Source organism: Ornithorhynchus anatinus, chromosome 7, assembly GCF_004115215.2.
Source record: "Ornithorhynchus anatinus isolate Pmale09 chromosome 7, mOrnAna1.pri.v4, whole genome shotgun sequence".
Lineage (NCBI taxonomy): Eukaryota > Metazoa > Chordata > Mammalia > Monotremata > Ornithorhynchidae > Ornithorhynchus > Ornithorhynchus anatinus.
In genome coordinates this window covers 36,046,497-36,072,897 of record NC_041734.1, presented here as the reverse complement: position 1 = coordinate 36,072,897, position 26,401 = coordinate 36,046,497, and the positions used below count along the sequence as shown (strand labels likewise).

Genomic DNA, 26,401 nt, shown 5'->3' with positions numbered 1-26,401 from the left:
TACTATTGAATGAATGAATGAAGTCACTTTACTTCTCTGGGCTTCAGTTACCTCATCTGTAAAATGAGGATTTAGACTGTAAACCCAAAATGAGACATGGACTTTGTCCAACCTGATTACCTTGTTTCTACCCCAGTGTTTAGAACAGTGCTTCGCACGGAGTAGGTACTTAACAACTACCATTAAAAAACAACAACAAAAAACCCAAACACCATTTAAAAAACCTATAATCTTCACTTCAAAGTTAGAAACTGTTAAAATGAAAGCATAAAGGGGAGGTAACTTCCGCATGTAAAAACAGTTAATAATTTGCCTGTGTCGATAATTTGAGGAGTTTGCTCTGAAGCACACGGATTTGAAAAATCTCAGTAGCAGGGAGTCTATCTTCTCCATGGATATGTCTCCAGTTTCTGTGAACCGGTCCCTCTTTGTTGGGCTGGTTTTTTGGTTCTTCATTTGCAATGGGGTTGAAAGTGGCAAAGTGTTGGTTGTCCCTCAGGATGGAAGTCACTGGCTCAGTATGCAACCCGTGATTTCCAAGCTTCAGCAGAACGGACACGAGGTAATTGCCGTTGCACCAGAATCTAACTTACTTCTGAAAAACTCAGACAAATATTTGCTGAAAACATATCCAGTTCCTTACAGTGAAGAACACCTGTTTGCAGAGATGAAAAATTTCAGTCAAAGTCTTTTCCATCTGCGCTCGACTCCGAGTGACTTCTTTACGATGTATAAAAGCTTGATGAAGATTGTCAACTTACAGTATCTCAACTGTGAAAGTTTACTGACTAACCAGGATCTGATGCTATGGCTACAGGAGGGAAATTTCGATGTCATCTTCACGGATTCTATTCTGCTCTGTGGCTCGATTATTGCCGAACATTTGTCTATTCCATCTGTCTATTTTATGCGAGCGATTCATTGCAGCTATGGTTATGAAGCCACAAAGTGTCCTTATCCTACCTCCTACGTGCCAAGATTTTTAACACGTTATTCAGATCACATGACATTCATTCAACGTGCGGTAAACTTTTTGGTCAGTATTCTGGAAAAGAAATATTGTACACTTATGTACTTACCTTATCAAGAACTGATGAAGAAGATTCTTCAAAAGGATATCAGTATCTCAGAGATGTTAAGTCACGCATCGATTTGGCTGTTGAGATATGACTTTGTGTTTGAATACCCTGGCCCATTTATGCCCAACATGGTTTTTGTTGGGGGAATAAACTGTGGCGAGAGGAAAAAACTGACTCAGGTATGTGTATAGTTTATTCTTAAATCTTTTGCATTTATCGATTGATTCTATTTCTTGATTGTAGAGAAGCAGCGTGGCTCAGGGGAAAGAGCGCGGGCTTGGGAGACAGAGGTCACGGGTTCGAAGCGCTGCTCTGCTGCTAGTCAGCTGTGTGACCTTGGGCAAGTCACTTAACTTCTCTGTGCCTCAGTGACCTCATCTGCCAAATGGGGATTAAAACTGTGAGCCCCACGTGGGACATCCTGATCACCTCGTATCCCCCAGCGCTTAGGACAGTGCTTTGCACATAGTAAGTGCTTAACAAATACCACCGTTTATATGGAAAGCACTGTGCTGAACATTTGGGAAAGGACAATACAACAGAGTTGATTAGAGAGTAAAGAATGATGGTAATAATAATTGGAGTATTTGTTAAGCCCTTACTTTGTGTCAAGCACTGTTCCAAGTACTGGAGTAGATACAAGATAATAAGGTTGGACACGGTCCCTGTCCCACTTGGGCTCATAGTCTTAACCCCCATTTTACAGACGAGGTAACTGAGGCACAGCGAAGAGAAGTGACTTGTCCAAGGTCAGAGAGCAGACATGTTGCGGAGCCAGGATTGATAATAATAATGTTGGCATTTGTTAAGCGCTGACTATGTGCAGAGCACTGTTCTAACCGCTGGAGTAGATACAGGCTCATCAGGTTGTCTCACGTGAGGCTCACAGTCTTCATCCCCATTTTACAGATGAGGTAACTGAGGCACAGAGAAGTTAAGTGACTTGCCCAGAGTCACACAGCTGCCAAGTGGCAGAGCCGGGATTCAAACCAACGACCTCTGACTCCCAAGCCCTTGCTCTTTCCACTGAGCTACACTGCTTCTGCACTGCACTGCAGGATTATTCATTCATTCAATAGCGTTTATTGAGCGCTTACTATATGCAGAGCACTGGACCAAGCGCTTGGAATGGACAAATCGGCAACAGATAGAGACAGTCCCTGCCCTTTGACGGGCTTACGGGCTAATTGGGGGAGACAGGCAGACGAGAACAGTGGCAATAAATAGAGTCAAGGGGAAGAACATCTCAACCCGCATCAATCCGCGATGCGGATTAGAACCCGCATCCCCTGATGCCCTGATCTCCTGATGCCCAAGCTCCTGCTCTTTCCGCTAGGCCACGCTCAAGCCAGGCTCACTGCAAGGCCATGGGTAATCAGGGACCTCAACTTTTATTTCCCTGCTGCTCACTTCCTGGCTGGTGTGGTGCACAATGGGTTTTTAGGTTTTCCTACCCTTCTCTTTTGCTTTATTTAAGTGTCACCTCCATATCATATCTACTGCATGAGGATAAAATCTCAACACACTGTAAGTATGGCATAACATCATTGGTTTCGGAGTTGATATCGCAGCAGGTGAAACTGGGCAGGCAGAACGATGGTTTCGTAGTCAGACAACTACTGAAATCCACATCTGCCCCGTGGTAGTGTGGAAAATCTAGCGGCACTGCGCCGCTCTCCAAAACGACTGCCTGAATGCCCCTCCCAGGGGAAGCAGCGTGGCTCAGTGGAAAGAGCCTGACCTTGAGAGTCAGAGGTCATGGGTTCGACTCCCGGCTCTGCCACTTGTCAGCTGTGTGACTGTGGGCGAGTCACTTCACTTCTCGGTGCCTCAGTGACCTCATCTGTAAACTGGGGATTGACTGTGAGCCTCACGTGGGACAACCTGATTACCCTGTATCTACCGCAGCGCTTAGAACAGGGCTCTGCACATAGTAAGCGCTTAACAAATACCAACATTATGCTTATCGTATTCAGATCTGCTCTATCGAGTTGCAAAGCGGACAATTGGGCGTTTGTTGCTGCTGTTGTTCCCGTTGCTTTCACCCACTCGCACCTCATACAGAGGGGCAGATGGAACATAAACTGGGGAAGTTGTTGGAAGTGGAGGAAGGTCACGGCTAACTGGATTAAGTACCAGGTACTTCGATGGTGCTACCATCTGGAATACAGCCACCACAGAGGAGGAATGGGAAGAGAGGAGTGGGCTGGTTAACTGGGGGAGGAGCCCCGAGCCATTTTGACTGAAGAGTTGGGAGCGATCCCGGAAGACTGGGACACAGGAGGATTGGGGGAAGCGATCCTGAAAGGCTCAGACACAAGAGAAGGGCTTTCCACGATGGGGTTCAGAGGCTAAGATCCCAAAGGACCCTGTGACTGTGTCTTACCTGATTTACTTGTATCTACTCCAGGGCTTAGTACAGGGCCTGGCACATAGCGTTTAACAACTACCATTAAAAAAAAAAAAAAGGGAACGAGGTCCCTACCTCATGCGGTGGAAATGATTCATTCATTCATTCAATAGTATTTATTGAGCGCTTACTATGTGCAGAGCACTGTACTAAGCACTTGGAATGAACAAGTCGGCAACGGATAGAGACGGTCCCTGCCGTTTGACGGGCTCACGGTCTAATCGGGGGAGACGGACGGACGAGAACAATGGCAGTAAATAGAATCAAGGGGATGAACATCTCATTAACAAAATAAATAGGGTAATGAAAATATATACAGTTGAGCGGACGAGCACAGTGCTGAGGGGAGGGGATGGGAGATTGGGAGGAGCAGACGGAAATGGAGGGAAAAGAGGGTTTTGCTGCGGAGAGGTGAAGTGGGGGGTAGAGGGGGAGCAGAGGGAGCAGAGGGAAAAGGGGAGCTCAGCCTGGGAAGGCCTCTTGGGAGGAGGTGAGCTTTAAGTAGGGTTTTGAAGAGGGGAAGAGAATTAGTTTGGCAGAGGTGAGGAGGGAGGGCGTTCCAGAACCGCGGGAGGATGTGGCCCAGAGGTTGGGCCAAATGATTGGGTGGATTACTGTGGATCCAAAGGAATAAAGGAATATTTATTGAGTGCTTACTATGTGCAGAGCACTGTACTAAACGCTTGGAATTTACAATTCGGTAACAGATAGGGACAATCCCTGCCCAATAGTGGGCTCAACTCTAAATGAGGGAGACAGACAGCAAAGCGAAACAGAACAAAACAAAACAAGTAGTCTGGCGATAAGTACAGCTGCTCCTGAGTGGGCAAAATGAGAATTTCTGACATCTGTAAATCTGGAGGGGATAAACTGGGAGGGAGTAACCAGAAAGCTGGGATTCCCCGGGAGAAGAGGAAGTGGTCGAATGGGCCAGAGAACATTTGCTCCAGGATGCTGGCGGGAAAGTAGAAAGGCTCCTGGGGCGAGGGAAGAGTGTTAGAGGAAAGGGAAAGGCTTTTAGGATTGGAATTCATCTGATCCTAAGTAACTCATTACAAATCTTTTCAAGTAATAATAATAATAATAATGTTGGTATTTGTTAAGCGCTTACTATGTGCAGAGCACTGTTCTAATTGCTGGGGTAGATACGGGGTAATCAGGTCGTCCCACGTGAGGCTCACAGTTAATCCCCATTTTACAGATGAGGTAACTGAGGCCCAGAGAAGTGAAGTGACTTGCCCACAGTCACCCAGCTGACAAATGGCAGAGCTGGGATTCGAACCCATGACCCCTGACTCCCAAGCCCGGGCTCTTTCCACTGAGCCACGCTGCTTCGAGCACTAATCTTAGGTTAGGGGCCCAGTGGCCCTTGGGTGGGGGAGGGCAACTTGGCCTGAGAAGCTGAGGGCAGTAAACCTTGACCGAGAGGACCGCCTGCTGGAACCCAAAAGATCACTTTACTGTTTTGGGGTGCTTATGTGAGAGGAAAGTATTGGTGGGAGCACTACAAGGGTGCAGGGGTGGGGTTCTCTTAGCTGGGAACCCCAGTATTTTATGGGAAGGAATAAAGCAGAGGGCCTCATTATCAGGCCTACCCACCATCAGGCCTACCTGCCCATTATCAGTGCCACCCATTGACTGATAATACCAATAAATACCAATAAATGCCAGTGATTGATAAATACCATAAAAAATCCATCGTATTTACTTAGTTCTTACTTTGTGCAGAGTGTTGATCTGAGCAAGGGGGGAGAGTACAATATAGCAGAGTATTAAAGAATAATAATATTAATTGTGGTATTTGTTAATGCTTACTATGTTCCAGGTACTGTACTAAGCTTTGGGGTGTATACAAGCATAGTGGATTTGAAACAGTACCTGTCACATATGAGGCTCATAATCTCAATCTCCATTCTACAGATGAGGTAAGTGAGGCACAGAGAAGAGGAATAACTTGTCCAAGGCCACAGAGCAGACAAATAATGGAGGTGGGATTAGAACCCATGATCTTCTGACTCCCAGGCCCCTGCTCTTAACGCTATGCCATGTTGCTTCTCCATGGGCAACACCTGGGCCTTGATGTTAAAGACCTACAGTGTGGCTCGGTGGAAAGAGCCCGGGCTTGGGAGTCAGAGGTCATGGGTTCGAATCCCGGCTCTGCCACTTGTCAGCTGTGTGACTGTGGGCGAGTCGCTTAACTTCTCTGTGCCTCAGTTACCTCATCTGTAAAATGGGGATTAACCCTGAGCCTCACGTGGGACAACCTGATTACCCTGTATCTACCCCAGCGCTTGGAACAATGCTCTGCACATAGTAAGCGCTTAACAAATACCAACATTATTATTACGGTGGGCTTTCACAGATCAAATTCAGGAACTTCAGCCTTTCTCGATCCAAAGACCTCACACGCTTTTCATAGCAAGTCAATTTCATGGCCAGAAATGGACTCTGGTCTCACCCTAAGCACACTCACTTCTGGTGCTGCCGTAGATCATTTTCCAGTTTCCCGCTTACCAAACCAGAAATAGGAAGGTCTATTGAGCAGCTTTCCTGGGCTCCGCTTTCTAGAACTTTGCTGACACATCTCTGATCCAAAGAGAAAAGTACAGACTGGCTGTTTTCAGCAGCCTCTCATTCATTCATTCATTCAATCATATTTATTGAGTGCTTACATGTGCAGAGCACTGTACTAAACGCTTGGAATTTACAATTCGGTAACAGATAGGGACAATCCCTGCCCAATAGTGGGCTCAACTCTAAATGAGGGAGACAGACAGCAAAGCGAAACAGAACAAAACAAAACAAGTAGTCTGGCGATAAGTACAGCTGCTCCTGAATGGGCAAAATGAGAATTTCAGATGGAACGGTAACATTAGAGAAGCAGCGTGGCTCAGTGGAAAGAGCCCGGGCTTGGGAGTCAGAGGTCACGGGTTCGAATTCAGGCTCTGCCACTTCTCAGCTGTGTGACTGTGGGCAAATCACTTCACTTCTCTGGGCCTCAGTTACTTCATTTGTAAAACGGGGATGAAGAATGTGAGCCTCACGTGGGACAATCTGATTATCCTGTGTCTACCCCAGCGCTTAGAACAGTGCTCTGCACATAGTAAGTGCTTAACAAATACCAACATTATTATTATTTGAAATCACTTTTCAACAACATCTATGTTGCTCTGCAACTGAATTCTCGTTCTTTATCTGGATCAGACAGAAATGGACATTTTCTGACATGGACCGAATTTCTGTATTGATTAATTGTTGAGGCAAATCGACAGCATCAAACAACTGACCCTTCACCTGAAAAGTTTGGAAAGATATTTATAATAGACCTTTTGGGCAATGTAGTCGTTCAAAAAAGTGAAACTTTTATCTAGGAATTGGCGCTCAAGCAAGCTAATCAATAGTTTATACCAATTTAAAATCTGGATAATGAGCAGTTCGCGTGAATTTAAAGTCTATGAGATCAAACGAAAGTTCCATGTTACCAAGTCAAAAGCAAAATGGGTGCAATGATCATCTTTATCATCTTCATGATAGATCAAACTTTACTGAGTTTACAGTTCCGAGTTTGAAATCCATTAATTCAACAGCAAAATCAGTTCTACTTGGCTCTGAAAAGTTAAATATTTAACTGTTCATTCATTCATTTATTCAATCGTATTTATTGAGTGCTTACTGTGTGCAGAGCACTGTACTAAGCGCTTGGAAAATACATTTCAGCAACAAATAGAAGGCAATCCCTACCCCACGGATAGAGCTTATTTCCAACAGGATAATCCTTTACATATTTCAAAACTGTTTTTCATTAATGATCTTCTTCTCTTCTTTGTTGTTTTCTTATAAGGTATGGGATAAGAGAGATATTATTATTCCTAATTTACACATGAGGAAACTGGATATCCAAGATCATACAGAAGTTCACTTCCAAGCTGCTGTTCTTTCCCCTCTTACAACACCGCCCTCGGGTACTTCTTATCTAAAGAGAGAGCAAAACTCCACCAACTGCTCCTACTGGCTGTATTTTCTCCCTCCTCCCTGCTTTTCCCCAACTCTCACTTTCACCTCCATTTTCTCCACCTAACCCACCGTCTCTCAAGACGTCTACTGCCTGTTTTCAAAATCTTGCCCCTCTAACTGTGCCTCAGACCTTCTCGCCTTCAAAAAACACTCATTCCTGCCCTCTTTCTTTCTCTCACCATCAACTTTGATCTCTCACTTCCAATGACTGCTTTCACTCTGCTTTCAAACATGCTCCTCTTCCCTCTAATTAAAAAAAAAAATCTTTCCCTGGTAGCTAACTGTGGGCAGAGAATGTGTCTACCATCTCTGTTATATTGCACTCCCCCAAGTGCTTAGTAAAGTGCTCTGCACACAGTAAGTGCTCAAAAATTCGACTGCTTGATCGATTGATTGACTGATTGATTGCTTTCATTTCATCTTCCAGATTCGTTGCATGTCCCCCTTCCCATTCCTGCCCAAACTCCTCGAATACGTTTAATACTCTGCTGCCGTCACTTGATATTCTCCAACTCTCTGCATGATCTACTATCACGCAACTTAGCAAAGTGAATGGCACAGAGAAAGTCCTTCCAAAAAATCTATCATTATTGGTATTTTTCAGCTCTCTTCAACAGGCTCCCCAGCTCTCTTTCTTTGTTTTCCCATGCTACTCTTGTGCCTGCCTTTCATTCTTGATTCTCACCCATTCAACCTTGTACTTATGTGCTTTCTCCGATATGTAACTCCTTTACACTTCAAATAGGCTAAGCTATAAATCTCCCCATGCTAATCTCCTCGGGGAGACATTCTCTAACTAAATCTGACTAAATCTCCTCGAGGAGGAATTCTCTGACTAAACTCCACTTTCCCAAGTCATATCAGTGCCATAGAGTCCCTTCCATAACTACCTTTAGCACTAACATGTTTCAACTAGGACTAATTTACACTTGTTTGTGTTTAGTTATTTTTGCCACACTTCTACTAGCAGCAGTTATAGCACTTTTCTTTCTTCTGTTCCTATTTGTGGCCTAGTGGAGAGAGTATGGGCTCCTAGTCAAAAGGACTAAATTGTAGCTGAACTGTATTATTGGTTGCTGAATTTTACTTTCCAAGCACTTAGTGCAGTGCTCTGCACACAGAAAGCACTCAATAAATATGATTGAATTAATAAATGACCTGGGTTCTAATTGTAGCTGTACTAATTGCTTGCTGTGTGATCTCGGGCAAGTCACTTAACTTCTCTGTGCCTTAGTTTCCTCAGCTGTAAGATGGGAATACCTGTTTCCCTGCCTACTTAGAATGTGAGCCCCATGTGAGACAGGGACTGGGTTTGACCTAATTAACTTGTAACCACCCCAGAGCTTAGAACAGTGTTTGAATACGTAGTAAGCGTCTAACCAATACCACTGAAAAAAGAAACTGTAAATCATTTGTGTCTGCCCTTTCCTACTAAACTTCCTGAGGACAGGAAATCATGTCTCTTTCTTTTGTGGCACTCTCCCAGGTACTTGGTCTCAATTCATTGATTGGTGGTGGGGGGGGGCAGGTAAGGAAGAGGACTTGGAGGAGTAAGTGGATGGGTTTCCCTTTCTGGATTCCCTTCAGGGTCAGATCAGTGACCCTGTAGATCCTCTGGACTGTCAGCTTGTTATTATTATTATTATGGTACTTGTTGAGCATTCACTCTGTGCCAAGCACTGTTCTAAGCGTGAGCAGAGAATGTGTCTACCAACTCTACTATATTGTACTTTCCCAAATGCTTAGTTCAGTGCTCTGAAAGCAGTAAGCGCTCAGTAAATACGATTGATTGATTGACGCGTAGTGAAAACTTCTCTTTGAAGGAACTGTTCTAGAATGGCTAGAATTATTCTGCTGTGCCATGACAGCCCAGTGTGTCTTAACTAGTCTGATAATCTACCCAGCTGGGACCTGCTGACTTAAGGTGCTCATGAGCCAGGACACTATTTGCCAGCTCCCTCTGTCAAGAGACCTGAATTCTGGAGATTACAAAGACATCCAGCCTGGACTTGTGAGTAGGAATAAAAAATACTGCCTTATCCAAAAGGCAGACATGCCAACATTAGGATTTCTTGACTTCAGGCATGACAGCGTTGCGTATAGGATCCATCTACCGCTGACTGAAGCCCAGTGAATGCTAATGCTTAGCTTTAGATTTGTTCTGTGTCGACTTAAGTTCTAAATATATTAGTATTTTAACCCCCAAATAGTATTTTAAAATTCCATCTAATATAGACCTGGCTAATCTGTGTTCTTTGGAGAAGCCTGGATTTCCTCTAGTTACTAATCCCGTTTCTGAAATCTACCACTTTCCGTCTGTTTCACGGTGCTTCTCTCCATAACCAAAGACTCCACATTGGTCCGCTCAACTCAGGGTTCTGTCTCTGACAGTGGCAATGGGATGCTTGCAGAAACAGAAAATGGTTGCACTCTTTGACAGTCAGCCTCTGATTCATTATGGCATTTATTCACTGCTTATTATGTGCTTAACACTGGGGTAGTGACAAGGTTATAAGATTAACATAGCGCCAGTCTCATCTGGGACTCACATCTATTTTATCACCAGTTTGCAAATCAACCAATGGAGAAGCAGCCTGGCCCAGCACGGACCTGGGAGTTAGAAAGATCTGGGTTCTAATTCTGACTCCCCCTCTTATCTGTTGTGTGACCTCGGGTAAGACATTTCAGTTCTCTGGGCGTCAGGTTCCTCATATGCAAAATGGGGATAAGACTTACGAGGCCCATGAGGGACATGGACGGGGTCCAACCTGGTTAGCTTGTGTCTACCCAATGCTTAGTAAAGTATCTGGCACATAGTATGTGCTTAACAAATGTCATTAAAATAAATCAATCGCATTTATCAAGTGCTTACTGTGTGCATAGCCCACTACTAAGCACTCAGATAGGAAACCAAGGGTCAGAGAGATTCGATCACTTGCCATGGGTAACATATTAGATGAGCCACGTGGCTGGAATTTGAGCCAGGTCTCCTGGCTCCCTCTCCTACTCTCTTTCCACTAGACCACCCACTGTCCTCTAGACTGTGAGCTTGCTGGGGCAAGGAATGTGTCTGTTTGTTCATTCATTCCATCGTATTTAATGAGCGCTTACTGCGTGCTCTCCCGAGCTCTTTGCATACGAAGAATGAATGAATGAACTGTCCTGTCACTCATTCCCTCGAATAACCCATTCTCTTCCTCTAGTCCAGGAATTTTTCCAAACCCCTTTGAATCTTGTTGATTTTTGGCCGGCATCTTCCTTTTGGAATCAATTTCATATCGCTACCAACCACTGGATGAAAAAGTGTTTCTTTTTGTTCATATGGAATCTACAATCCTCAAACTCGGGGACACATTCATTACCAAAAACCTTTAAGACTGTAACACAGCCTGTCCTAGGAGAGGCCTCTGTGTCTGGCTGGGGTTCTAACTCCATTGCCTCCTTTTTTTTAATGGAATTCATTAAGTGCTTACTTTGTGCCAGGCACTCTACTAAGAGCTGGGGTAGATACAAGCTAATCAGGTTGGAACCAGTCCCTGTCCTACCATGGGGCTTACACTCCTAATCCCCATTTTACAGATGAGGTAACTGAGGCTCAGAGAAGTGAAGGTTTTTTTTTTCTTCTGGTATTTGTTAAGCGCTTACTATGTGCCGAACACTGTTCTAAGCGCTGGGGCAGACACAGGGGAATCAGGTTGTCCCACGTGGAGCTCACAGTCTTAATCCCCATTTTACAGATGAGGTAACTGAGGCACCGAGAAGTTAAGGGACTTACCCAAAGTCACACAGCTGGCAAGTGGCCGAGCCGGGATTCGAACCTATGACCTCTGACTCCAAAGCCCGTGCTCTTTCCACCGAGCCACGCTGCTTCTCTAACTGTGCCTTGTCCCTGACACAGCGGACAAGAGGCAGAGCCTGGGAAGAACGCAGGTCCTTCTAACTCCCAGGTCTGCGTTCTATCCTCTAGGCCACACTGCTTCTCAACTAATAGCAATAATGTGCCTTTTTGAAGGCACATCTCCTCCAAGAAGCCTTCCCTGACTGAGCCCTCCTCTCCTCTTCTCCCACTCCCTTCTGCGCCACTGTTACTTGTTTCTTTATTCATCCTCCCTCTATCCCCACAGCACATATGTATATGCCTATATATATCTGCGATCGATTGATTGATTTTTCTATTTATTTACCTGCTTATTTATATTAATGTGTCTCCCCTTCTAGACTGTGAGCTTGTTGTGGCCCGGAATGTGTCTTCGTTGTGGTATTGTACTCTCCCAAGTACTTAGTACGATGCTTTGCACACAGTAAGCTCTCAATAAATACGATTAAATGAATGAATGAATGAACTAAGGCAGAGCCAGGATGGGAAAGAATCAGCCACTGTTACCAATCAGTGACAGAGCGCATCCCACTGCTCACAAAGAGCCTCGAGAAATTCACCTGTTACCCCATTTTTACAAAAATGTCCGAACACTGTATGCAGTCTGAAGGCCGAGGCTCATATCAAAGGTTTACAGCGTCGGGTTATAGGAGAATTTTGTAATCCCTCAGATGCACTTCCCTGACTCCAACTTCTCCCCAACCCCAAACACTTTTCTGGTGATAACTGATTAACAGAGGAACCTTTGCCATCTGATGGCTGTTAGATTGGAAATTCGGTAACCTCCTATCTCCTGTTTAAAAGTTCAAGATTTCAGAGTTTAAACATAAACTTTGGTTTAGAAGTAAACTAGAAAGTTCATCCGAAGTGCTCAGTCAGCATGGCACTTGTTCCTCTGATTATTTTATTGGGTTTTATCTCTAAGTTAATTTAATAAATGATCAATTTTGCCACAAAGTGAAAATCCTCAAATGACTTGGCAGGGGCTATGTACTCTCTAATTTCTGCTGAATGGGCAGAGCAAATCTGGTAGGTCAATCAGTCAGTATTTATTGAGCACTTAGAGTGTGCAGACCACTGTACTAAGCACTTGGGAGAGTACACTATAACGGATTTAGTAGAAACATCCCCTCCTCCTTCTTCTACTTCTGTCCCAATAACTTCCATTTTTCCATCTCCTCCTCCGAGTCAGAGGACCTGGATTCTAGTCCAGGCTCCTCCATTTGTCTGCTGTGTGACCTTGGGAGGTCACTTGGCTTCTCTGTGCCTCAGTTACTTTATCTGTAAAATGGGGATTAAATCCTCTTCCTTCCAACTTCAGTGCTTGTCATAGTAGGTGTTTAACAAATACCATTTAAAAAAATGAAACCTTATGGCCTGTGCTTTTGGGTTCCGTTCCCCAAATTTAAATCAAGAGATAAAGCTGCACTGGATATAGCTCAATATCTACTATGAATCTGTCACTTATCCTAATCCCGAATGTAATCACTGTCTTTCCTAGCTCAGATAAATCAACACAACAACTCTTTTACCACAACTCAGGGACCTCCATGAGCAAAGTCTTGTTTTGAAGGTGGACTTTAGCTCATTATGGGCAGGAAACATAACCTCTAATTCTGTTGTACTGTACTCTTTGAAATCCTTAGTACAGAGCTTTACACGTAGTTAAGTGCTCGATAAATGCAACTGATGATTGATTGCTTGACTTAGTTTTCAACTGTGGTCAGCTCAGTCAACCTTCTCTGCAGGTAATAATAATAATAATAATAGTCTTTTTAAGCGCTTACTATGTGGCCAGCACTGTTCTAAGTGCTAGGTTAGGTGCAACGTAATCATGTTGTCCCATATGGGGCTCCCAGTCTTCATCACCATTTTCCAGATGAGGTAATTGAGTCACAGAGAAGTTAAGCAGCTTGCCCAAGGTCACACAGCAGACAAGTGACAGAGTGGGATTAGAACCCATATCCTCGGTTTCCCAAACCCATGCTCTTTCCACTAAGCCATGTCTCCTTGTCACTTTTTGTTCAGGGAGTATGTCATGTTGTACTGGAAAAGAGTATGGAACTAAAAGGCAGTGAGGATTAGAACCTAAGGTGGTGAAGCAAGCAAGGACAAATAACACTCAGAGACAGTGTTGCATAGATCAGAAAAGGGAGGAAGGTGACCGAGTGCCCGTTCACCTCCGGAGAGGTATGAGTGATACAACGAGTGACACAACGGCCCCCCTCTCCTGTTTGGCTGTGCCTTTATTTGCAACATATCGGAGAAGTAGACAATCAAAAGAACTCGGACAAGTGTGTTCTCTTCAATGACAAAAGAGACTCTTCAAGCAGGCCTTATCTGTTTTGGGTAAGAAGCAATCTCCTGTCCAAGCAGGCCTTATCTGTTTTGGGTAAGAAGCAATCTCCTGTCCCCTGGAATTTGGAATTTGCGGATGTGATATACATCCCACCTGAAATGGGGGACTTCCTGAGGCAAAAACAGAGTCATTTAGATGGAGAGCTGCTATGCTCAGAATGCTTTTTTTAACAATCCCCCCTTTTTGATCCCAGCAGGGCCCAGACCGACCGTGCCGGAGATCACATGTCCCTCCTCTAGGTACAAAGGTCTTCCGAGAAACGGCTCCTATGGGGAGCTGTAGGTCTTGTCCAAGCGCTGGATGATCTGGAGAAGGTCTTCCCATGTGAGGGGTGCTCCTGACGGGCGCAACAGCATTATCGATTGGGATGCCTTTTGGAAACCCAGCTTTAGAAGATGAATGACACAGCGAACCAGGAAAAGGGCACATATAATAGGGAGGACAATGGCAATTAGTCCACTGGTCAAATTTCCCAGCCAAGCAGGCACGTTCGAGAGTCTCAACCAATCCCACCAGGACCCAGAAGCGTAGTCGCGCTGGGAAGGCAGGAGACCCATTTGAGTTGTGATTTTCTGAACGTCAGTCTCTATGCGACTAGACTCATCCCGGTAGAAACACCAGGACTGGTTTAGGACCACGCAGACCCCTCCCTGAATGGCGAGGAGTAGATCTAAGGCCATTCGGTTCCGTAGGGCCACACGGGACAGGGAACTCACCTCCTCCCCTCCGACTGAAGGGCGGTGATGGCATCTCCTGTGTAGTTGGCTAACAGACGGAGCTCAGCAGAGAGATTGAAAAGGGAGCGAGAGAGACTTTCCATGCCCACAGTGGGGAAAAAGGCCAAAAGCAAAAGCATGCCATCCAGAAAAGGAGAGGTTTTGACGTGCAGACAGTTCTGGCACAATAGCCCCTAGGGCACAAATTCCAGGATTCTCAGTTAAATTGCTGAGGGTCCTGTGTTCCATAGAGAATCAGTTAATCCTCCAAGTTCAGGGGGGATCCTCGGGGAGTTTCTGGGGGCCTGGGCTACCAGGACCTTAGCTGCATTGTGCTGTTTCATAGTCTCTACATGACGAGCAATCCCTCTGAGTTCGGTAAGGGGCTTAGAACTCCATCCGGGAATAAATGTATCAAAATAATTAGAAAACTGCCCTTGTTTAACATAGGTGGTAGCCAGAGCCCTGATGTCCCGATCATAATCCAAATTCAACCCTACTAAAGTCTCGGCCGCTTCACTTAATCGATTTAAGAATTCGTCTGAGGTCTCTATGTCCTTCTGCCTCAGCCCATTAAAGGATTCCTAATCAGGAGGTTTTCTACCTATCTCCTGAATGGCGATTAATAGGGTTTGACGAGCCTGTGTGAGGTGCTGCCAGTCTGCTTCCACATTCAAGTTCCAATTAGGATCCGCAACTGGCCAAGCCACGTGGGGCTGGCCTTCACCTTCTAATTTTACGGTCTAGGCGCGTATACGCTGCCTCTCATCTCTAGTAAAAAAAGGTTCCAAGAACTCCTCTACATCTGCCCAGGTTGGAGAACGGGTCCTAAAGATACCCAAAGCGCGTCTATGGACCTCCGTAGGATTTTGGGCGAAGGGAGGAGTATTCTGTTGCCACAACAACATCGTCTGGGGCTGGAATGGGATATGGGAGAGAAGGGAAGTAACGATTAACTGTTCACCTTCAACAGGGATCTGTTGATGAGATACCTGTACTGGGGCCATGACTGCGGGAGCTGGATGCACCGGTAGGAGATAGGACGGTGGGGAAGGGCTAAGTGAGGGGGCAATGGGCAACTGAGGATATAGTCCAGGTGGCTGAAGAGAACTTGTTGCCATTGTTTTTACGAGATGTTCTTCCCCTTGACGCTGTTTAGTGCCATTGTTCTCGTCTGTCCGTCTCCCCCGATTAGACCGTAAGCCCGTCAAACGGCAGGGACTGTCTCTATCTGTTGCCGACTTGTTAATAATAATAATAATAATGTTGGTATTTGTTAAGCGCTTACTATGTGCCGAGCACTGTTCTAAGCGCTGGGGTAGACATAGGGGAATCAGGTCGTCCCACGTGGGGCTCACAGTCTTAATCCCCATTTTACAGATGAGGGAACTGAGGCACAGAGAAGTTAAGTGACTCGCCCACAGTCACACAGCCGACAAGTGGCAGAGCTGGGATTCGAACTCATGAGCCCTGACTCCAAAGCCCGTGCTCTTTCCACTGAGCCACGCTGCTTCTCTGCTTGTTCATCCCAAGCGCTTAGTACAGTGCTCTGCACATAGTAAGCGCTCAATAAATACTATTGAATTGAACTGCACCCAAGAATAGACTTTTTTTTAACAATGTGGAGCCCTGAACCCTGACTCAAGATAAATTCTTTTGAATCTTGGAATCCACCATTTCAACAATTATATTTCTTAGCTATAAATGGGGTTCTCACCACACGGCCTCTTCAGAGGGCATGGGGTTGGTCTTCTGAGAATCCTGTTCTCATAAAAAGCCATCTTTTAGCTAGCTCCATTTTCTCTTCTCCTTCTGCCCCTGACTCTGCTTAGGTCTACCTTTTAAAACCCTTCCTTCCTCTTCCCTTTTCCCTTATCACTTCCATTCCTGACTTTTTTACACTGTTCCTTTTTTCTACCTTTCTTCTAGCTTCTCTTCTCCAGGCACAAATGTGCCCTGGGCCCCTAACTCTTGTTAGGTGAAAAAAATCAATCAGTGTTATTTACTGAGTGCTTACTGTGTGTGGAACACTGTACCAAGCACTTGGGAGAGTACAATAATAATAATAATAATAATGATGTTGGTATTTGTTAAGCACTTACTATGTGCAGAGCACTGTTCTAAGCACTGGGGTAGATACAGGGTAATCAGGTTGCCCCACGTGAGCCTCAAAGTCTTAATCCCCATTTTACAGATGAGGTAACTGAGGCACAGAGAAGTGAAGTGACTTGCCCACAGTCACACAGCTGACAAGCGGCAGAGCCGGAATTCGTATCCATGACCTCCGACTCCCAAGCCCGGGCTCTTTCCACTGAGCCACGCTGATATAACAAACAGAGCTGAGCTTGGATTCTCCCCTGTCTGCTGCTGCTCTTCACCTGAGATGGTGGTTGAGTTACAGTTACAGGAACACAATCCGCAGGGAATGAGTTTACCAACTCTGATGCATTGTACTCCCCAAGTGCTTAGTACAGTGCTCTGCACACAGTAAGTTCCCAATATATACGATTGATTGATTGGTTAAAGTCATTCAAAACATCCTGTCGTACCTTTAAAGCAGGAGGAGTGAGAAGAGTCTCAGCACGAGGCTGCAGATGCAGAAACTTATTCCACTGACTGGTGGCAATTTTCCAACTTGGGTGAAGAATTTGTCCTATTTAGGTTGAAGAGCAGCTTTACTTCTCTGTAAAGCGACTCAAAGCAGGCCGACTCCTTTCGAACATCTCTGTGAACCTTTGAACTCCACTCTCCTTTGAGATCTTCTTCAGGCATACTTGGAAGTTCATTTGTTTTCTTGAAAATTGTTGCAGGACTTTTTAATGCCAGGCTCTCTGTTGGTGAGAGAGAAACCCTGACTTCTTAATCGAATTTGGAGAGTCAGTTCGATGCAGTCACTGCGGTCATGTCATCAGATGGTGTCACACACACACACACGCACATATGTAATGATGTCACAAGTCGCATGGGAGTGCCTTTTAATTGAGCAGCTCTGGGACTCTCTCAAGGACTGATTTAATGCAGGTCAACTGCTAAATTGGCGTTGCCCAGGGATGAGATGGGGAGTGGGAAGTGAGGAATTTAAAACCACTACCAGTTTTTAGTAAATTTATGAAGTGGGAAAAAAATCCTGTAATACCACTACTAAGGGTAAGATTTTGCCTATTTTCTCAGAAATGTATTTTATGTGCTGGGGAAAGGTCCCAGAAGAAAGTAAAGAAATTATGGACGATGTTTTTCTCCCAGGGACAGTTAGGTTCACTGCCACGATATTGCAGAGGACAAAGGGAGAGTAAGCAACCAAAAGTCTATACTTCACTGCTGCACGGATTATCTTTCACAGAAATGCTCTGGGAATGTCCATGGCTCAGTGGAAAGAGCCCGGGCTTGGGAGTCAGAGTTCATCGGTTCGAATCCCGGCTCTGCCGCTTGTCAGCTGTGTGACTGCGGGCAAGTCACTTCACTTCTCTGGGCCTCAGTTCCCTTATCTGTCAAATGGGGATAAACTATGAGCCTCACGTGGGACAACCTGATTACCCTGTATCTACCCCAGCGCTTAGAACAGTGCTCTGTGCATAGTAACCGCTTAACAAATACCAACATTATTATTATTATTATGTCACCCTTCTCCTCAAAAATTTCCAGTGGGTGCCTATCAACCTTCGTATCGAGCAAAAACTCCTCACTATTGGCTTCAAAGCTCTCCATCACCTTGCCCCCTCCTACCTCACTTCTCTTCTCTTCTTCTACAGCCCAGCCCTCACACTCGGCTCTTCTGGTGCCAACCTCTGCGTGCTTTGTTCTCGCCTGTCCCTCCGTCGACCCCCGGCCCACGTCCTACCTCTGTCCTGGAATGCCACCCCCCCCCACATCCGCCAAACTAGCACACTTCCCCCCTTCAAAACCCTACTGGAAGCTCACCTCCTCCAGGAGGCTTTCCCAGACTAAGCATCCCTTTTCCCTTCCCCTTCACCCCAACTTTCTCCCTCTGCTCTAGCCCCCTCCCCGCCCCATGGCACTTGTGTATATATGTGTATATTTATTATTCTATTTATTTTTAATGATGTGTATATATCTATAATTCTATTTATTTATATTGATGCCTTCTAGACTGTGAGGCCTTTGTTGGGTAGGGATTATCTCTACTGCTGAACTGTCCCTTCCAAGCACTTAGTATAGTGTTCTGCACACAGTAAGCGCTCAAGAAATACGATTGAATGAATAAATGAATGAATGAAAGTCACCAGAGCCCGTGAGCCATTTGCCCCCCAGAACCCTGTTGACCTGAACGTTCATTCCTTTCGGCATAGGGGGGAAATGGTCACTTATCCCGAAAGCACTTTCCCAAACGTCTGGGAGTCAGAAGGACCTGAGTTCTAGGTCTGGCTCTGCCACTTGCCTGCTGTGTGACCTTGGGAAAGTCACTTAACTTCTCTGCACCTCAGTTACCTCACCTGTAAAATGGACATTAAGACTGTGATCCCCAGGTGGGACAGGGATTGGGTCCAAATTGATTACCTTGTTTCTATCCCAGCTCTTAGAACAGAGCCTGGTAAATTGTAAGCGCTTAATAAATACCATAAAATAAAAGAGAACTAGGGAGCAGAAATCTCCTCTGTGACCTTCTAAACCTCCCTCCTTCTTGTCCTGTTCCTCTTCCACAGCAGGAACTCCCAGAAGTCTTTCTGGTTTCTGTTTGATGAATAGTTTACATATAAGTGACCTTAGTGTTCTCTTTACCACTTTAATTAGTTGGATTAGGTAAGGAGTCCTTTGGAGTGGCATATTCAGGTTTAAAATGTTAAATATTAGATTAGACTACTTTTCATTTTTAATAGATGTATATATATACATGTGTATATACAAATATTTATATATGCCTAGTAAAATAAATACATGATATGTTACCCTGTCTTGTATAAAATGAATATACATATCTATATCTATATCTATATATATTCAATTCACATAAGTGTGTTACATGTCTTGTGAGTGTCTCTAATGATTCACGTCTCATCTCTAGATTGTAAGCTCATTGTGGGTAGGGAGTCTGTCTACTAACTCTGTTGCAGTGTCCTCTCCCTGGCGTTTAGTACAGTGCTTTGCCCACAGTAAGTGCTCAATAAATACCATTGCTAATGACGTAGAATGAGAAATACTGACAAAATGATTATCGAGACAGGGAACCTTTTTTTGCCCTTTTCTATTTTATCTCCAGCTCCATTTTGCCCCACTATAAAGTGTGGTGAAAAGACTGCCTGCCATATTTTATTGCAGGCATGCCGTAGTTTTATACTTATCACAGTACATAGAAGATTGAAGGTTTGCAAGGATAGTGCTTCTAACTTCCAAAACTCTTGTAAGGCTTAGACCCTCTCCAGAAGAAACGTTCATCTTTTAAAACAATTTCACCAATGCCCCTGTGAACCATTTTCAACCACATGCAAATCGAAGAACAAGGTTACCGGCAATAAGGTCCTGGAACACTGATACTCACAGGCATTGAAGTAACTCATGGCCACGTAACTCTGCCTGTTAGGACACATGGGAAGAATGGAAGAAAAAAACCCAAGAGGTATCTTGGAGGCATATGAGGGGGTATATGAAAGCTGGGAGAACAGACTATCAATCCATCAGTCAGTGAGATTTATTGAGCATTTACTGTGTACTAAATATACTTACTGAACTAAAGGTTTTTTTATGATATTTGTTAAGCACTTACTATATGCCAGACACTGTATTAAGCACTGGAGTAGGTACAACTAGTTGGAACTAGTACATGTCCCACATGGGGCTCAGAATCTTAATCACCATTCCACAGAGGAGGGAACTAAGGCCCAGAGAAGGAAAGTGACTGGCCTAAGGTCACGCAACAGACAAGTGGTGGAGCTAGGATTAGAACCCAGGGCCGACCGACTCCCAGGCTTTTGTTCTATCTACTAGGCCACCCTGGGAGTACAATGCAACGGAGTTGGTAGACACATTCCCCGACCACAGGGAGCTTACAGTCGAGAGGGGAGACGGACAGTAAGATAAAGAAATGAATTCCAGATATGTTCATAAGGCTGTGGGGCTGAGGGGAGAGGATGAATGGCAAGTGCTCAGATGGTGCAGCTTCAGTGTTTAATATACCATATAAAGACTTATCAAAACTCATTCTTAATAATAATGTTGGTATTTGTTAAGCGCTTACTATGTGCAGAGCATTGTTCTAAGCGCTGGGGTAGACACAGGGTAATCAGGTTGTCCCTCATGAGGCTCACAGTCTTCATCCCCATTTTACAGATGAAGTAACCGAGGCCCAGAGAAGTAAAGTGACTTGCCCACAGTCACACAAAGAACATGACCCAGTATTGTTCATGCTGGGATTAAGATTTAATCCCCATTAATTTCCCCTAGCACTGGGGGACCAAACAGTCAATCAATGGTATTCATTGAGTTCTTACTTTGTGCGGAGCACTGCAGTAAGTGCTTGGGAGAAGACAATACAGTTGGTAGTCATGATCCCTGCCCTTCAGGAGTTTACGGCCTAATAGAGACCAGCCTGGCCATTGACATTTGGAAAAGAGGTTGCTGTCCCCGAACGAAGAGAAGCAGTGTGACCTAGTGGAAGAAGCAGGGGTCTGGGAGTCAGAGAACCTGAGTTCTGATTCCAGCTCCACCACTTGCCTGCTGTGGGAACTTGGGCAAGTCACGAAGCTTCTTCTGTGCCTCAGTTACCTCATCTGAAAATGGGGATTAAGACGGTGAGTAGGTGTTTGACAAATACCATTAAAAAAAGGTTTCACAGAGATTGGGTCTGTTCCCCTTTAAGCCCTTGATATCCTCCCCAACTCCAGCATCACAGCACTTACATACATATTCCTATACTCTCCCATTTCCCCTTCCATAATGTATTTTAAAGTAATGCGAAGTTTTTGGGTAGGGATCATGTCTACAAACTCTATTTAATTGTTCTCTCCCAAGTGCTGAGTACAATGTTCTGCAAATAATAAGTGCTCAATAAATACCTTTGATTGATGGATTATAAGCATAGCAATCAAAAAAAATCAAGGGATTTTTGTGGCTCAATCTTCTCTGTCTCCAGGCTGGTAAATGTTTTGAGGGCAATGGGTTATCTATTCTTTTTCCATAGATTTCAAGGAATGGAGGATTTATACCCACCATTTAGAGTATTTTCCATTGTTTACTTCGATCATTCTTTTAGACACAACTTTACATATTTTTCATCAACATTGTGTCATTCATTCATTCATTCATTCATTCAGTCGCATTTATTGAGCACTTACCGTGTGCAGAGCATTGTACTAAGCCCTTGGGAGAGTACAGTTCAACAGTAAACGGACACATTCCCTGCCCACAACAAGCTCACAGTCTAGAGGTGGGGAGAGAGACATGAATACAAATAAATAAAGATATGTACGTAAGTGCTGTGGGGCTGGGAGGGGGGACGAGCAAAGGGAGCAAGTCAGGGTGATGTAGGAGTGAGTGGGAGGGGGCTGTTCTCAGGGAAGCAGCGTGGCTAGGGAAGCAGCGTGGCTCAGTGGAAAGAGCCTGGGCTTTGGAGTCAGAGGTCATGGGTTCGACTCCCGGCTCTGCCACTTGTCAGCTGTGTGACTGTGGGCCAGTCACTTAACTTCTCTTTTGCCTCAGTTACCTCATCTGTAAAATAGGGATTAACTGTGAGCCTCACAGGGGACAACCTCATTATCCTGTATCTCCTCTGGTGCTCAGAACAGTGCTCTGCACATAGTAAGCGCCTAACCACTACCAACCTTATTATTATTATTATTTTCCCACCCCCTATCACTCTCTCCCAGTTATTGTCCGTTGTTAATTGTCCTAGTTAACAGTGGCATTCAGCCCTCACTGGATTTGGGGGTTTGTATATGATCTCCTCTACATGTAACATCCCTCATCCTGCTCGAGGGCTGGAACTCCTTCCCTTCTGATATCTGAAAGAAAATCACTCTCCCCGCCTTCAAAGGCTTATTTTTATTTTTTGTTCTTTTTTCATGGTATTTGTTAAGCACTTACTCTGTGTCAAATGCTGTTCTAAGCACTGGGGCAGCTGTAAGTGAATTAAATTGAACACCGTCCCTGTCCCGCATGGGGCTCACAGTAGGAGGGAGAAGAGAAGAATGGAGCACGGAGAATTTAAGTGAGTTGCCCAGGGTCACACGTCAAGCATTTGGCAGAGTTGGGATTAGAACCCAAGACCCACTAGGCCATTTCAAAAGGCCTTCCCTGACTAAACCCTCATTTCCTCTTCTCCCTTTCCTTGCTGTGTTAACCTTTCACTTAGATTTGCACCCTTTATTCACTCCACTCTCCGCCCCACAGCACTTAAGTGCCGCGTGGCTCAGTGGAAAGAGCCTGGGCTTGGGAGTCAGAGGTCATGGGTTCTATTCCCAGCTCCGCCACTTGTCCGCTCTGTGACTTTGGGCACTTAACTTCTCTGTGTCTCAGTTCCCTCATCTGTAAAATGGGGATTAAGACTGTGAGCACATAGTAAGTGCTGAACAAATACCACCATTATTATTATTATTATATCCCCCTCCAGACTGTAAGATCCTTGTGAGCGGGGAACTTGTCTACCAACACTGTCATAACAACGTGTCTCCTAATTCTGTTATTCAAACACGTCTCCCAAGCATTTAGTACAGTGCTGTGCCCACAGTAAGCACTCAATCAATACAACTGATTGATTGATTCCATGTATGTTAGTTTTGGGTCTCCAAGCTCTGAGGGGGTAGAATTCAACAACTCCTGCCCACCCTAAGACTTTCTTTTCGGTCCACTGAACGATTTGGTCCCGATGTGGTGTGTCAGGTACCTCCTTATGGGGTGAAGGAGAGTATTGGAAACAAGTTTTTCTCTTCTCCACAGTTTAGGGGCATCTGTAGTCCACCACTAGCATGAAAGCTGTGTGGCTTAGTGGTCAGAGCAAGACCGGAGAATCAGAAGGACCTGGGTTCTAATACCAGCTCCACCGCACGTCTGCTTTGTGACCTTGGGCAAGTCACTTCACTTCCCTTTGGGAAGCAGCGTCGCTCAGTGGAAAGAGCCCGGGCTTGGGAGTCAGAGGTCGTGGGTTCTAATCCTGTTTGTCCGCTGTGTGACTGTGGGCAAGTCACTTCACTTGGCTGTGCCTCAGTTCCCTCATCTGTAAAATGGGGATTAAGACTGTGAGCCCCACGTGGGACAACTTGATCACCTTGTAACCCGCCAGTGCTTAGAACAGCGCTTTGCACATAGTAAGTGCTTAACAAACGCCATCACTATTATTATTATTATTCCCTGTGCCTCAATTACCAGTAATACCGGGATTAAGACTGTGAGCTCCATATGGGTCAGGGGCTGTGCCCACCTGATTATCTTGCATCTATTCCAGCTTAGAACAGTGCTTGGCACATAGTAAGCTCTTAACAAGTATCATGACTATTATGACCGAATCAGTTCTGGAATAAAGAAATCAGTCATTCAATTTCCCCACAGCTGGGGTGGGTGAACATTGATGGGTTTCAACACTTGGGCATATGATTGATACCATCAACAGAGTCTTACAAGGAGGGAAATAATTAACTAAACCTTTTAATCAAAGGTGAAGCCTTAGTAGGGGATAAGGAGGAAGAGGGAATTCTACAGTTTGCCAGCCGCCTTTCTTATAGTGCCCTGACTGAGCCTAATTGACGAAGCTCGTCCTGGGCCAAAAATGTCTAATAAAGCCCGTCGGTTTCCAAGGGGAAGAGTCCACAAACAGGAAGGTCACCTCTTTGATTGCTTTTGCAGAAGTATTGCTCAAACGGACCTGAGACCTAGGCCCTTTCTCCTGACTATCCTTCATTTTAGCCAAAGCTTTCCGATCTCATTCACGTTTCCCAAACCAGAGCGTACACGACTGGATCAAACATTAACTCGATAAGCCAGCAAGTTATATGACAGGGCATTGGAGTGCATATAGAGCTGACTTGTGGAGCCGGGTGTAGATAGACAAGGTTGGGTTTTTTAAGAGAGATGGCCCTGGGCTACCAAGCCGTTTTCTTGGCCACGGTGGGCGTCCTGTTTTTTATCACGTCGAGCCCCCCGTTTGCGGAGGCGGGGAAGCTGCTGGTGATCCCCATGGAAGGCAGCCATTGGCTCAGCATGCATCCCGTGTTGCAGGAACTCCGACACAGAGGGCACGTAGTTTTTGTCCTGGCACCCGAAGTCAGTGAGCTCATCAAGGACGACGAGTTCTTCACCCTTCAAACGTACCCGGTGCCTTACCGAAAAGAAGAATTGAAAGCTCAAGTGCAGTCCTTCGCTCTGGGAAATTTCAAGGGAGGCTCTTGGATAGAGAGATTTTTCCGTACCTATGAAAAAATGAAAACCAGCGCTGCCATTTTTCTTTCTGCCTGTACCCATTTAATGAACAACAGAGAACTGTTGAAAAACTTGAATGTTCGTAAATTTGATGCCGTCTTAACAGATCCGATGGATCCCTGTGGGTCCATCGTGGCGGAATATCTGTCCATCCCGGCGGTTTACTTCTTGCGAGGGATTCCGTGCGGCTTAGACTTTGATGGCACGCAGTGCCCCAACCCTTTCTCCTACATTCCCAGAATGTTTTCAAGGAATAGCGACCGCATGTCATTTCTGCAGCGGGTGAAGAATATGGTGTTCGCTGTGTCGTTTTCCTTCCTTTGTGATTTTATTTACAGCCCTTATGCCCACCTGGCCTCTGAGGTTCTGCAGCGAGACATGACAGTAGTCGATGTTTTAAGTTATGGATCGATTTGGCTGATGAGAGGTGACTTCGTGCTGGACTATCCCAGACCCATCATGCCCAATATGGTCTTCATCGGTGGCATCAACTGTGCTCATAGAAAATCATTGTCTCAGGTTGGTATTGGTTGGTATTGGTGGGCGAGAAAGATCCATCGAAGGTCTCTAATGCCTTTCTATCACTTTCTGTACATGACCTGGATTTGGAATATTCTGTTTGGATATCATAACACTCTAGTTTTACAGTGCCGTTTTACTGTACTCTGCACAATTTCTTGTAAATGTTATGAGTCTTGTCCAGTAGTGTCATAAGCAAAACCCTGGGTATGTGAAGTGCCCGCTTGGGCCAAGTGCTTTTCTTTTTTTCTCTCATAATGCCAGGGTGATTCTGGGAGGAACTCGGGAGGATGGTGGAAGTCAAAGAGAACAGTAGCATGGCCTAGTGGAAAGGACAAGGGCCTTTTGGGACCTGGGTTTTAATCCTGCCTCTGACGCTTGCATGCTAGTGTGATTCTGGACAACTCACTTAACTTCTCGGTGCCTCAGTTTCCTCCTCTGTAAAATGGGGAGTCAATATCTGTTTTCCCTCTCATTTGGTCTGTGAGCCCATTAGGGCACAGGGACTGAGTCCAACCTGATTATCCCAATTGTACCTCAATGCTTAGTTCAGTGCTTGGCACACAGTAAACACTTAACAGATGCCCTCATAACAGAAACCATTCAGGGGCAGGACTCCCAAGGATGGAAGCAGTGGGGCTTAGTGGATAGAGCATGGGCTTGGGAGTCAGAAGGGCCTGGATTCTAATCCCAACTCCAGCACATGTCTGCTCTGTGACCTTGGGCAAGTCGCTTCACTTTTCCGGTCCTCAGTTACCCCATCTGGAGAATGGGGATTAAGACTATGTGGTACGGGAACTGTGTCCATTGCAATCACCTCGAATCTTCCCCAGTGCTTAGTACAGTGCCTGGATCGTAGTAAGTGCTTAACAAATATAACAATTATTATTATTACTTATAAAATCCTCCAGATTGTCTCTATGTGGCTCGGAGGGAGATGAGGTGCTTAGTAACCCTGTGTCTCTTCCCACACTTGGTGAAGAAATTCTTCCTATCATCTGACCACTGGGTAGTACTGCTACCGGAAGGTTTCTGGAAGAAGCTCACCCCTGGTTTAAGGTAGAT

The 26,401-nt window shown here is 45.1% G+C and overlaps 1 protein-coding gene across 2 annotated transcripts in view; it reads left to right on the top strand.

Annotated features, from left to right (window-relative positions):
• The first annotated feature begins 360 nt into the window (after positions 1 to 360).
• Positions 361 to 26,401, top strand: part of LOC100079726 (UDP-glucuronosyltransferase 1A1-like) — an 85,413-nt gene continuing 59,372 nt past the window's right edge. Inside the window, exon 1 of one of the 2 annotated variants that reach the window (XM_029068987.2) lies at positions 361 to 1,258. In XM_029068987.2, the coding sequence (XP_028924820.1) occupies positions 392 to 1,258 (867 nt within the window). In that variant the 5' untranslated portion in view covers positions 361 to 391. Of the gene's footprint in view, positions 1,259 to 24,416; positions 25,337 to 26,401 lie in introns of those variants that run through there. The other variant, XM_007668745.3, reaches the window with a different exon arrangement.